Source organism: Dermacentor silvarum, chromosome 3 (genome assembly GCF_013339745.2).
Source record: "Dermacentor silvarum isolate Dsil-2018 chromosome 3, BIME_Dsil_1.4, whole genome shotgun sequence".
NCBI lineage: Eukaryota > Metazoa > Arthropoda > Arachnida > Ixodida > Ixodidae > Dermacentor > Dermacentor silvarum.
Window position 1 is genome coordinate 176,127,380 of NC_051156.1, and position 12,949 is coordinate 176,140,328.

The 12,949-nt window shown below is 47.6% G+C and overlaps 2 protein-coding genes across 2 annotated transcripts in view; both read left to right on the top strand.

Annotated features, from left to right (window-relative positions):
- Window positions 1-12,949, top strand: part of LOC119445044 (loricrin-like) — a 432,039-nt gene that overhangs the window by 40,852 nt on the left and 378,238 nt on the right. The gene's annotated exons all lie outside the window — the stretch shown is intronic.
- LOC125944088 (uncharacterized) lies at window positions 3,933-6,441 on the top strand. The gene is made up of 2 exons (XM_049663938.1): window positions 3,933-4,193; window positions 5,531-6,441. The coding sequence occupies exons 1-2, from the start codon at window positions 3,939-3,941 to the stop codon at window positions 5,867-5,869; spliced, it is 594 nt and encodes a 197-aa protein (XP_049519895.1). The 5' UTR covers window positions 3,933-3,938; the 3' UTR covers window positions 5,870-6,441.

The window sequence follows — 12,949 nt, forward strand, 5'->3', positions numbered from 1 at the left end:
AAAAGCTGATTATATCACGTAGGCCAGTGGACTATTAGTCGCCGCCCCATTTCAAAGGGGATGCCAACAAACATCATAATCACCACAAATCGTGAACATCGGTGACGAGATCAAAGCCTTTCGCTACTTCACGATTATCCAGTGGCTTTAGTGCCTGCGGACGCGTAGTCAATTGTCATTTTTTTTATATTTCGCGTTTTATCTCTTAACTGGAAAACATTAAGACGTCATGTGTACCTTGCTGGTAACATCTCATTTTGACGTCTCTTACGTTCACCTCAGCTCCTTATTTGACATCTTGATGATTGGAAGAACAATAAATAGGTTAATTACTTTTAAATAACACCCGTCATGGTTACTTAGTGGCTATGGTGTTGGGCTGCTAAGCACCAAGTCGCGGGATCGAATTCCGGCCACGGCGGCCGCATTTCGATGGGGGCGAAATGCGAAAGCACCCGTGTACTTAGATTTAGGTGCACGTTAAAGAACCCCAGGTGGTACAAATTTCCGGAGTCCCCCACTACGGCGTGCCTCATAATCATATCGTGATTCTGGCACTTAAAACCCCATAATTAATTTTTTTAGCTTTTAAATAACGAGTTGGTTGTCACACAATATAACTTACTGGTGGTTATTCAACGGGACTTTGATCAATTTCACTTGGTCTTATTCGCGTAGGTTGATTTGTGATTTTTTAAGGTTGTCTGGGACAGTCTGTTTAGTGTAACAGAACAAGTGACATTTAGTAAGCTACGCGCATGACGAAAATTCTACAAGTACGGTTATTCCCTTGATCGTTTTTCTTTCTTTGTACAAACATGCCACTTCTGCTTTCCTGCTGATATGAACAAGTTTAGAGAGAGGGCTAAATTTGTTATTTGTGAATACAGAGCAGTTTAAATTAACAATTTAGAAACCGCCGAATCCCCCCACGTATGTTACTGGACTGCGTATACTCCAGAACGTTCGATGCCTGATATAGGTATGCATATTGTGAGACGAACAGTATTCATCCCTCGCGTGACCTTTGGTAGCATGACACGTACAGCTGCCACGGAAAGAGATTAGCACAAGTGATCGATCACCCGAGCAGATAAATGGCGGTACGCGACGCTGTTGTTCCCTAGCACGCCCAAAACGAGGGTGCCAGGCACTCCCTCTTTGACACTTGAATAATCTGGCACTTTAGATACCAGTGTGCACGGGAATAAGAGCGCCGCGTACCGCAATTTTCTTGCTCCGGTCATCGGTCACTTGTGCTAATATTTTTCGGCTGCAGCTTTAAGACATGGAAGGGGCACCCTAACCCGGCGATAGATGTCACCTGCGCAGTGGGTGGCATCTATCGCCGGGTTAGGGTGCTGTGGGTGACATCTATCGCCGGGTTAGGGTGCTCCTTCCATTTCAAGCCGTCTGCGGGAGTAGTTGTAGAATATGTGACCATGGAAAATTGACAAATGCGATAGCACATGCATGATTACTTCAATCAGCCGATTTAAGGTATTTTTATAACCAAACTTTCAGTCGTTCTTCATAAAACGTGTTATGGGCAAAAAAAAAGAATATACATGCAGAAGTCAACGTTACAGCAGAAGTGGCACTCGATATGCAGCTACCAAAAGTAACTATTCCTTCTGTGACGTGCCCCTGATTATCCGGAGCCTGATATGCTTGATCATTAGCGTAATCATTATAAAAGCCGTGACGCTGTAAAAGATTTTGAGTGTTTCACTTTCTCCTTTCTCTCATAGTGCAGTATACATGAGCGCGTGAGGGATGGTTGGTAGCACGCTGGCGGCCTAGAAATATGATCCAACCTATAAAAGACAGCTCGTAGGTTTGACTGATTTGCACCATTTTCTCGCAGGGAACGCTTTAATAAAAAACGACTTCACGGGGCGTTCCTCAACCAGAATGCGAAAGATGAAGAGCATTCTCATCGTCTGCGCGCAGCTCGTCGTGGCACTCCTCCTGACTCTTGTATTGATGGCGGTGCTCTTCACTAGCAAGTCGCTGCACAACTACCGCCAGAAGAACCCAATTAGAGCTGCCGATGTGTGTTCCAACGCGGCTTGCGAGATGGTCGTCACAATTTTGGCCAAATCTGCGCAGCCAGACGTGTTGCCCTGCAAGAACTTCCATCGACACTCCTGCGGCCGGTGGCAAACCGGGAATCAACTCAGGTCAAGCTACATTTCCGAAAATAGCCTCGCCTTCCACGTTCGCGTGCAACAGAACCTGGAAGCATTGGCCACTGACAATAGGCTCGCTGACCTGAACAGCCACAAGATGGCCATTTTCTACGCAAGCTGTGAGCAGTTTAGGCTGGACCACCGACAATCAAAGGTGGAGGATGTCCTTCGCTTTTCTGGAATCGACGTGAAGGGGTGGCTCGGTGCACGTTCGTTCCAGCAACTGTTTGCAATAGTTGTCGCAGAATGTACACGCTCAGGCTTTACCTCCGTAGTCAATATTCAATGGAGTGGTCAGCTAGTCTACGTGGACAGCGGCAAATCTGTTGTCCGTACCATGGCGCAAGCGAGAGACCAGGTCGTGTCATTCATGGAAGCTGCGTTTCTTGCCCTAAACATGGAGCTAAATCACACGTCACAAATGGTGATTCAGACTCTAGACAGCACGCTGGACGATGCTCTTGTGTCTGCGTTTCCCGAGTTCCAGCCTACGATCATCCGTCAGCTGCCCACTCAAGCCTTGATTTTCAGCTGGGTTCAGGGCCTCAACCATGGATTGCAGAACCGGTCGGTCGTCCAACCCGATACCTTGGTTCTTGCCCGGAACCTCCACATCATCAGGCACGTCATCTGGATCATGAGCTCTGTAGAACTGAGCTTGGCGTCCCTCTACTGCCTGCTCCTATCCTTGTCGCAGATCATGAAATATGCCTACATACTGGGTGGCACCAGAGCGGAAAGCCGTGGTGGCGGCTTCTGCCTCACGGAGACAGCGGAGCGATTCCCAGTACAGTTCCCGAAATGGATGGCGCAGACAATGGAGACCACCGAGTCACGCGAGTATGTCAAGCTGATGGTTTCTACGCTCGGAGAAGCGGCCTCCAAGCATTCTCACATAGTAGAGGGCCTACGTCTCAACAGCACATATATCTCGGCATTTCGGAAGATTAATGTGTGTAAGTAGATATGCGTCTAAGTCTCCTGCAATACATTTTTTTGGCGCGTGAGAAGGTCCTTCGGTTATAAAATTTAAGTGCGCATTACCGTAGTGTTTAAAGGCTGTTCTACTTTTCACATCTGGTATAAGGCTGCCAAAAAGAACTAACTGTGCCATGAGGATTAACCGTGAAATAGATTTTTTCATGTTATTTCGAGCCACTGAGGCCTTTAGAGGGCAATAAAAATAATACAGGAAAGGTAGAGAGTTTCGGGAATGCATTTAAAATTGCAGGAAGCTTAAGCTTCGCCTTGAAGAGTAGAACGTGATAGCGTTATCGGGACCCGTTTGCATCGCAACTAGGGAGCCTAATCGCAACACGCGGCTGTAGGTCTGGTAGAAATGCTTGAAAAGAGGTTTGTGTTTCAGTTTCCTCGTAACAAAATTATGTTTTCTCGTACATTCAAATTACAATCCGACGCCGATCGGTAAACAGTCCGACGGCGAATCCGACGCCGAATGGTAAAGTCGTACTTTACCATTTTCCTGACGGATTTCACTGTGAGAAATTCAATTTTTGGTCACCAAAACCTTGCACCACTTGGAGGGCCTGCGCGGTCGGTGTGGTTGGGGATTTTCTCCGCCACCCGCATCGCACGCTGGTTGTCAACGCCGGATTTTCTGCGTCACGGAGCCCTTAACGCTCTGGCGTTAAAAGTGGTGCTGCAATGTTTTCTAAGCGAACTCGTATGCTTGCAGCTATCATCGCAGACATGATGGACCACGCACCAGCGTTTCCAGTGCTCCCGATGGAAGTTGACAGTTTTCTAATGAACGTGATCAGGCTGAGTGCCAAAGGTCACACAAAATACAAGAACAGATGGACGCAGCTCTCCACGCAGCAGATCAAAGGCAATCTGGACTACTACGGCACCGCTCTGGTCGTGCCCACGATGCAACTCACGGGAGACATGCTGCACGCGGAAGCCGTGACTCCGATGCTGGACTACTCCACTGTCGGCGTCCGGATCCTGGTCGAATGGGCACGCACGTTTCTAGGCAAAGTACGTCTATGGGGCCGCGAAGACGCGTGGAATGGGGCAGGCAGCGATGGTTATGGAGTTTGACATAATTTTTTTTTAATTAATGCCAAGAAATATCCTTCAGGTGGCTGTTTCAGGCCCTTCATATCTACTCGGAACTTATGTCGGTGAGTCGCGTAATAGTATATAGGCCCAACACACGATTGATCTAAAAACAATTACTATTACACCAACCGCCCATGACGGAGAAACCTGAGTGGCAAATGCCTAAGCCGGTACTATGTTTGTTTTGTTAATATGAGTAGTTTGATAGTACGTGCAATGCAAAAATTAACAAGACTCTAAGCAGATATTTTTAATTAGTGTTTAGAATACTAGTAGTTAATCGGTAGATAAGCAGAGCGCATATATTTCCCAGCGCGATTTTTAGTTGTGTGAAGGGTTTTAATCGTGGCATGTCCTCGTGCGAGCTCTTCGTGATTTTCCTCTCTTCGAAAATTTCCAGCGCATGTTTGTCATCCTAAATGAAGCATTCAACGCCTGACTCCAATTTCCATTGTGAACGTGCTCCAGAATTGAGGTGCCGAAAGCATAGAAAGCTTTGGCTACTGAATACTTAACACTGCAGAGTGGCTCAATAAAAACTCACAGTTACAATAAAATGCACGCTCTTCAAACTTGCATTTCCTCTCCACATAATTGACAATGCTAAACGTGTAGAGGGCAAAAAATAAGGATGTACACAGCAAGGAAGCATCCCCTTGCCTATTTTATTTTTCTATCAATGCTTAAAGCAGATCCTTCATCATGAGCTCAATGATAATGTGTGCACAAATGAACTGATATCTTTTGTACGTATTTGGCATGAGAGAGCACATTCTATTTTACGATCAAAACCTGCCGCAACGTACATGCATTATCGTCATGGCCTTCGAGAAAATTAGGACTAATTTAGCACCAGGTCCATCGAAGCTTTTTCTAGTAATGCACAAATTCTCCGCTGTAGACTCGCTGCAGCGAACGATAAAATTTTTACCCACTGGCCATGGTATTCCGTGAGCAGCAAACCTTTGTATTCATTGACACTTGGCTTAGACGTCATCAAATCTTTCGTTGCCATGCCTATTTTCCAAGTCTCATCGTCATAATCTTTAAACAAAGACGATGCTTTTTTTTTTTTTTTTGCTAGGTTTCCCAATACGTCCTCGCTGAATAAATGGTATGGTACTTGCCACACATTTTTCGAGCTAGCTTTCTTCCTGGTGCTCTCTAGGTGTCATAAAAAATGTTGTGAGGCACGTGGTTTTCACGTGCACGAGATATAACTATGACGTAAATGATCACAAACTGTGTTGCAGAATCCAGCCGTGGACGCGAGAATGGCGGCGTATCGGAAGTGCACGAGAGACCGATCCGACAACGAGCTACCAGACGGTGATGTCCCTGATGACATTTTGAGATGGATGCTGTTCGTGCCCTGGGCGCTCGACGTCGCATTACTGGCCGCACAGATGAGGTCTTCGACGGCCGCCATAAAGGCCAATGCCCAATCCAGGGATCAGCTCTTCTTTCGCCGCTTCTGCCACACAACTTGCGGAGACTATCGCGCGGCAGCTGTGTGCTCTTACGGCACGCGCCATTCGGTGATGTTTGCCAGAGCGTTTGGCTGCCGGCGGGTTTCGACGCTTGCCTGCTAATTAGCTCACTGTCATGCTGGCTGGACATGGTTGGGCAGCGAACACTTCAGGGGATGCCGCTATAGTTGTGCAGAAGCATTTTTTTTGATACGCTGAGAGGTTTTAATCTCTGAAACACTTCTTTATTCATGCTAATCTAGCAGGGCACGGGAGAACCTTTGTTGCACCCTTGGCAAAATTGCGTGCGTGGATTTCTTTGTTCACTTGTATAGCAGGATAATGTTTCGACAATAGATAGTGAGTCTTTTGACTTGGTAAAGGGATCTTTCTTTCTCACTGCGTAAACTATTGTAGGACTTGTGTTCACTGCGCGATGGTTTGTCATGGATACATTGTCTTTAGGAACTTGGAGTCCAAGTTTATTCCTATGCTTAACTGTTGCAATGGCTTCTGGGCACAGTGCTTATTTGTAGCACTCGCTTTCTCAGCGTATTCGCTATAACGCATCCGTTTTTTCTTGCGAAAAAAATATATCATGCGCGCTTACCCCGCAGTCTTTCATACAACTATTTTCAGTGAGCGTGGTTTGTATGTTTTTTTTAAATTTAGGACCCACTCGCATATTCAAGTTGGCCTACCCCAAACCCATGTATTTTCTATGGAGCCCTATGTATTCCTAAGGGAATGGTGTCACGCTTTTTGCGTTACAGACCCAATATTGCTGACAAAATTGCCGGGGTTCTCGCCAAAGAATGCTAAGCACTAAAATATTCTTGTACGTCTTCATGAAACAGATCGTGTACAAAGGAAAAAAAAATATGCCGATGGCATACTAGGCGTCATACCTGCCTTTATATTTTGGTCTAGCGCTTCTCAACCTCTTATCGGCGAGTTGTATGCGCTGCGCTTTAAACTGCAGCAGACGAAGTTCGGCATGCCGATTTTTTCGCCGCACTTACAAAGGGCTATGTATCCGAGCTCTTTCGATGGAAGCTTGCATCGCCTTTGTGAGCCACGCATCGCATTCATCTTTGTGCTGCGACAGAGCGAAATTGCATGAACTAAGGAAACAAGATTCGCCGCTTATCAAAGAAAGTTTTATTCCTGGAACTTTCATATAAAACGAGACATGGGGTGGTATATGTGAGCACCCATCTGAATACAGCATCATTCATATATAGGCTTTTTTGATAATTAAGCCACAAAAGAAACGTTATTATTATTACTCCAGGAATGGTATGCTTTGAACCTTCGTGTCTGAAGGTAATATTGATTGCATTGATGTTGCTGGATAAAGATGAGGAGGCAAAAACGCAAGATGCTCACTCTATACCCGAAGTCCTTCAATTTCGAAGAACATAGTGGAATTTCTAGGGAGAGGTAGATGCCGAAACGGTGATGCAAGTGTTATCGTCTCCTGCAGGTATGTCGAATATACCACGTAAATGTCGTCCGGGCGCATTTTAGAAAGAGCAATGCCTTGAGGCCGCGTTCCCGTAGTGTATAATCTTTTTCGAATTTTTTTGGTTGCTTACAACAAGCCACTGTAAATGCTGCTGCTGTCGTTGCAAACACGAACAGTGAAGAGCTGGAATTCTAGCATTATTATTATTATTAGAATTCGAACCATTGCCATTTATGAGCACTATCGCAATATCGGTTACGCAACAACATTGTTGTGTCAAAAGCGTATAAGCGAAGTAGCGTAATGTCATCTGTAAAAATTTACTAACGCATTTCACCAAGAAATTTAAAGTTATGAAGCTCTTGCATTCTGGTTTTGTAATGCAACCTCAAAGTCTTATTGATCAACCAAATGAATTATATTGCTTTTAGCTCAAACTGGAGCTTAGCAGGTCAGTTGGTTCATTAGAGAACTTCTACTTGGTGACGCATAGCTACTAGAAAGGGGCACAAATTAACACATACACAGACGAGGGAGACATAACGAGCATCATCACCAACAGTTTTAAGTTGGCCTTCGATATCATCATTATGGTACGCAAAAATTCAAGACATGCGCGAAACGGCAGGACCACAATTAAAAAGAAAAAGAAAAGACTGTGTAGAATAAAACCATTATCTGTTTCCTTTACTTTATTCAAGTGTGGTCGGGCGGTTTTCCACATGTCTTCGAGTTTCTCTTCTCTATAAAGACGACTTTGAAGCCTAATAAGACAGTTGGGACTAATTCTTATACTGTCTCCTTTGTTTATGTGTTAATTTGCGCCCATCTTCAAACAGTACTTGGTTCATGCTTTTAAACGGCACTACTCGGTGAAAACTAGCTGACAAAAAGAAAATTTGAGGAGAGAAAGCATATGGTGCCAGAATTATATACGTAAAAAGCAGAGTCCCTAAGAACGAGGACAGCACGCCTCAAATCATAATGTGAGAAGAACCCCACTTTCATTAGCAATGGTTCAAGTTCGTGTCACGCTGAGTGTATAGCCTTTAAATTGATTCTTTCCAGTTCTGGTAAATTGTGTTCCTCGAAACCCTTGTAAATGCAAAAAAAAATACCAACACTAAAATGCAATTTTGTCTGCAGAAAAAGGAAAGTGCGCGCAGTGCCAGTAAGGTACACTTCGCGGCAACCATGTACCATTGCGGAAAAAGTAATGTGGGTGCATTTGTGCCATGTTTTCTTGCTTTCTCATACATTTTCCCCCTCCGAAAGCGCCTTCACTACATGTTTTGTGAGAATGGCAAAAGCGGACGTCTGATCAACCTTCGCATGAAATAAATTATCGAGTAACGAGCACATAACCATGCAAATGAATTCTGCTAAAAAACATACGCAAATAAAGATGTTGTCAATGAGCAAAAAAACCTCGTAATCGGTTTAAAAGCGTCCTCTAACTACAACAACACGACGGTGACGACTACAACAAGCCTTAACATCAAAGTGCGCCCGGTCCTTCTGCTAACACGGGAGAAGTGCACGACTGCCTCGTTCATGGATAACAACCGCACATAACCCCCGTAATATATCGGAAACAGTGGGGACAAAGACTAGCAAATAAGTGCAAATGTATAATTTGGTCGTTCTGCTGTATTAGCGTTGTGTTCGAAGTAAGCTCGCCGGAAGAGGTACGAAAATAACTGAGCGGACACATGCTTTGACCAAATAAAATAATTATTACACCGTCTTACGTGCGGGGTCCCTGAGGGCCAATTCATCCTAGTCAACAAATGGCCCCTATAGGATTCTCGAAAAGTCAGAATCTGTATTTAAAGTTTATATTGTATAACAAGTCTCCGTTTCAATTTATTAAATCTAACTATGCCACACTCTACTCGATCTCGAATGATAATTTTTAATATGGTTTATGAAACCATATTAACAAGAACACATGTGCATGCAAATGCACATGTGTTCGAAGGAAATGAAGTTTTATGCACCCCAAAGTGCATAAATGTTCATTTCCTTCGAACACATGTGCATTTGGATGAATCACCTCACTACTCGGTCCGCGCCACGATAGTTGAGTTTGTATACTGACAAGGCATTCATAATACCTAATATTACACCACAGGGCTAACCGCAAGTACATTGATCTTATAAACTTAATGGTATACAGCATCGAAGATGAAGAGCCCTGGCTTTAGGCGCTTCAAGAGAAGCGCCTAAAATTCGAGGAAAAGCGGCACGTATGGCATGCAGCGCGCGTGGGCCAGGGGCGTTGAACCTTTTGACACGTGTTCGATTGTGTTTGTCAAGTGGGGAGTTATTGCCGCCAACGAGCATGAAGCTCGGCAGCTGAAGCTGTCAGCCAAGAGTTTCATATCTTTGCCGTTCATGGCATCTTCAAGGAGTTGCTACACGTGACGCGAAGTTCTTTTCTTTTCTTGCACTTTTGTAAAGTTCTTGTTTCTCCTATATTCAAGTCGGATTATAGCCTTCGGGGTAATCTCAGCTGTTTCTGACCTCAAACATTTCACATCGGCCTTCTCTAGGTAAGCAAAAAAAAAAAAAATCCGAGGGCACCCAAGCACTTCCTATGAGTTGTGAATGCGAAAGCATTAATGTCCACTTGAACGCCGCTGAGCGGTCCTTCAAATTATGAACTCCTCGTGGGCAAGCGAGCGTGTTGAGACGCGTGGCACGTTTTGATTTGGCCTTACCGAGGCGCAGTCAGAACGCAGGAGAGAGCTTGCGCGGACAAGGAACGCGCGGATAACTGAGGTTTCCGAGAGCGAGCGAGAGCGAGGGTGACGTGGGCCGCGGCGATGCCATCTCCCCTCACGCAACGCCTGGTGCGCTACTTCAGCAACATGTGCCTCCTTTCGCTCGCTCTATTCCGTCGAGCCACGCTCGTGCCATGACGTTGCAGCCAATGGGAATTTAGGTGCCGTTTCATTGCTACAGACGCCGGCTTTATCGCTCAATGAGCCATTTTACGCTTTCGAATAAAAAAAAAGTCACAAGCCTGCGCGGTACACGCAGCACAGTCACAGCGTAAGCCGGTGGAGCGGCTCAAGAGTAGCTCCAATTTGGGCACCACGCACAACAGGGTCTTCGCGGCAGTCTATTCGCCTCGTTTTGACGAGAACGATCTGAACTGTCCGCCCGGCGTTGACGGCTAGCTGCGGCTTGTAATGCTCTCTGCACAGCAGTCTGCTGAGCCCGATCAAGCCTCACAACTGCAACTTACATGTCGGGCGTGCCGCCTTTGCAGGCATCTTAACTAGATGGCGCCACCATACTGGCGGAGACGCGGCAGCTCGGGAGCGCGTTGATTGCGCGCCTCGTCTGAATCGCACATCGTCGTCTGCGCCGGCGGACGCTGCGTTGGCGGGCATCTTACCTAGATGGCGCCACCACACTGTCAGAGGCTCGATGCGTCTCCCGCTGCGTGCTTGCCTTATATATGGGTATTTTCCGCTACACGAAAGCTAGCGCTTGCGTGGCTCAGTGGTAGAGTATCTGGCTCAAACGCAGCGGGCGCGGGTTCGATGCCGGCGGGAATCGGTTACTTTTTTGCATTTCCGGCGACAGCGGTTACGCGGGGGACGCCGGCGGCGGCATCATCGCGACCCGAAACGGCTATTGGAATGAGCCAATAATAGCTTACGCTGTAAAATGACCCCTCTAGTAGTGGCGTCGTGACAATCGCGCTGCCTCCACCACACCATCGACCTGCGGACGTCCACCTCTCGCTCAATGAAGTGACTAAACGACAGGCTGCAGCCTGCAAACTCCACGAGGAGCTGGAAGGAAGTCTGCTGGTCTACAGAGATGGATCAGTCCTGGCGAATAGATCCGCCGCTGCAACCTGCACCATCCCGGCTAGGGCGGTCAACAAACAATTTCAGATCCCCTTCAACGCGAGCTCCACCGCGGCAGAACTAGCGGGGCTCCACCTAGCTGCCTAGCTCTGCGACTCGAAGCCGGCACTTCAGAGCCCAATCAACCACCGCCAATGAGGGCTTACCGGGGCCTTCCTCAGCTCGAAGTTCTCAGCATTGGCTGCCGTGGGGGTCACCATCTCGTTTCAATGGCTGCCTTCCCATGTGGGAATAGCCTATAATGAAGCCGCGGACACCCTCGCCAAAACCGCCCACCATCCTGAAGTGCCGCTCATATGAGCAGTCGCTTCCTCTGATTTTTCGAGGTAGTGCCTGAAAAAGGTTCAGCTGATTATTCTTAGCTTTCCTGGTTGCCTAGATTGTCAAGGATTAGCTTGATTGTCATGCTTACTGCTGCTCCAATGACACACACGCGGTATACGTATTATGTAGCACATGTATTTTGCCAGGCAACTACTTCGGGATCCGATGAGTCAAGCTTCTCCGTTTTTCTGCGCTGTTGAGAAGCATTTGCGCTCTCCTTCTCCATGGCTATACCACACTGGCAAACGCCAGTCAGAAGCGCAGCGACTCCAGCGCAGTGTCAGACGGCGACTGCACAGCGAGAGCGCCGGCGCCAGCGCGTCTACCACGGCTACGACGTCACTCCTCTGGAATGCGCAGACCGGCGGCGGTGAGTCGCGCGCGACGGCGGCGGAGTGCGCGAGAGGTGCCGGCTCCGGTGGCTCCGGGGGTGCGCAAGCCGTGTGACATCACTGATCCTTGCGCATGCGCAGCACGGATCTTGATGTGCCACGCGAAACGGGCTTGGCTAGGCCAGTGTAGCTAACGCTACAAAAACTGTTCGCAACCGTCCACCCGGATGCCAGAGTGGCACACGGCAAGGGTCCCAGGCCACTTTCAGAGGGTGGCCTTACCAGGAGGGAACGCGCATCGTTGCTTTGATGTGTCTGGACGGCGGCGCGGCTGCACGCCAAAGGGCGCTCCACCTCACCGGCCTGGGAACGTTGCGGCGACCCTGAGACCCTCGAGCACCTTCTCTGTGCTTGCCCAGCGCTGGCACAGGACCGCTCAAGGGTCATCACTGCCTACAGGCAACAGGGTCTACCTGCTGCGACAACCAGCGACCTTCCCGTCGCCTCCCCGACCTCCGAGCTCTCCATAGCCTCTTGGATTTTGTGGAATTGAACGGGATCACCGCCCATCCTAAGCGCTCGCCCCCAGCAGGCCACCGCCTCCATCACCAGCCTCCTCCATGATCGGATGAGACTCTTGCTGCTTCTTCTTCTCTTCCCTTCCTCTCAACATTTTATCTCCTTGTTCCCCTTCCCCGGACGCTGCGCCGTGCTCCCTATTTGGGCAGCAGAAATAAGTGGCATTTCTCTTCAATAAAATCACTAGTATTTATATAAAAACGTTGCAAGGTGAGAAGGTAGTAAAGTCTTCCGATGCTGCTCGACAAGTGCCCCGTTGTGATCCCGTCGAAAACCTCCGAGCCACCCCCAGAGGCACCGGCAAAAGTCACCAACGCCGCGCGCGTTCGGTGCGAACGCGGGCAAAGCGCAGACGGCGTCGACAACAGTTGTGCGCGTTGCTGGTACTGCTGATAATACACCAGTTTATACAGCTGATAAAGCTACTATCCTTACTCCGTATAGCTCTCTACTAATTTGCTATCGCAATTGATGCTTCGGCTTTCGGGTGAAACTGCGCCATTTTCCTCTAAAGAACGACATGAAAGTAAAGCACGTGACTTTTATTAACGCATTAGAAAGATTACTTGCTAACATGTGACACAGCTATAGCGGGGGTCTTATGGTTTAATGT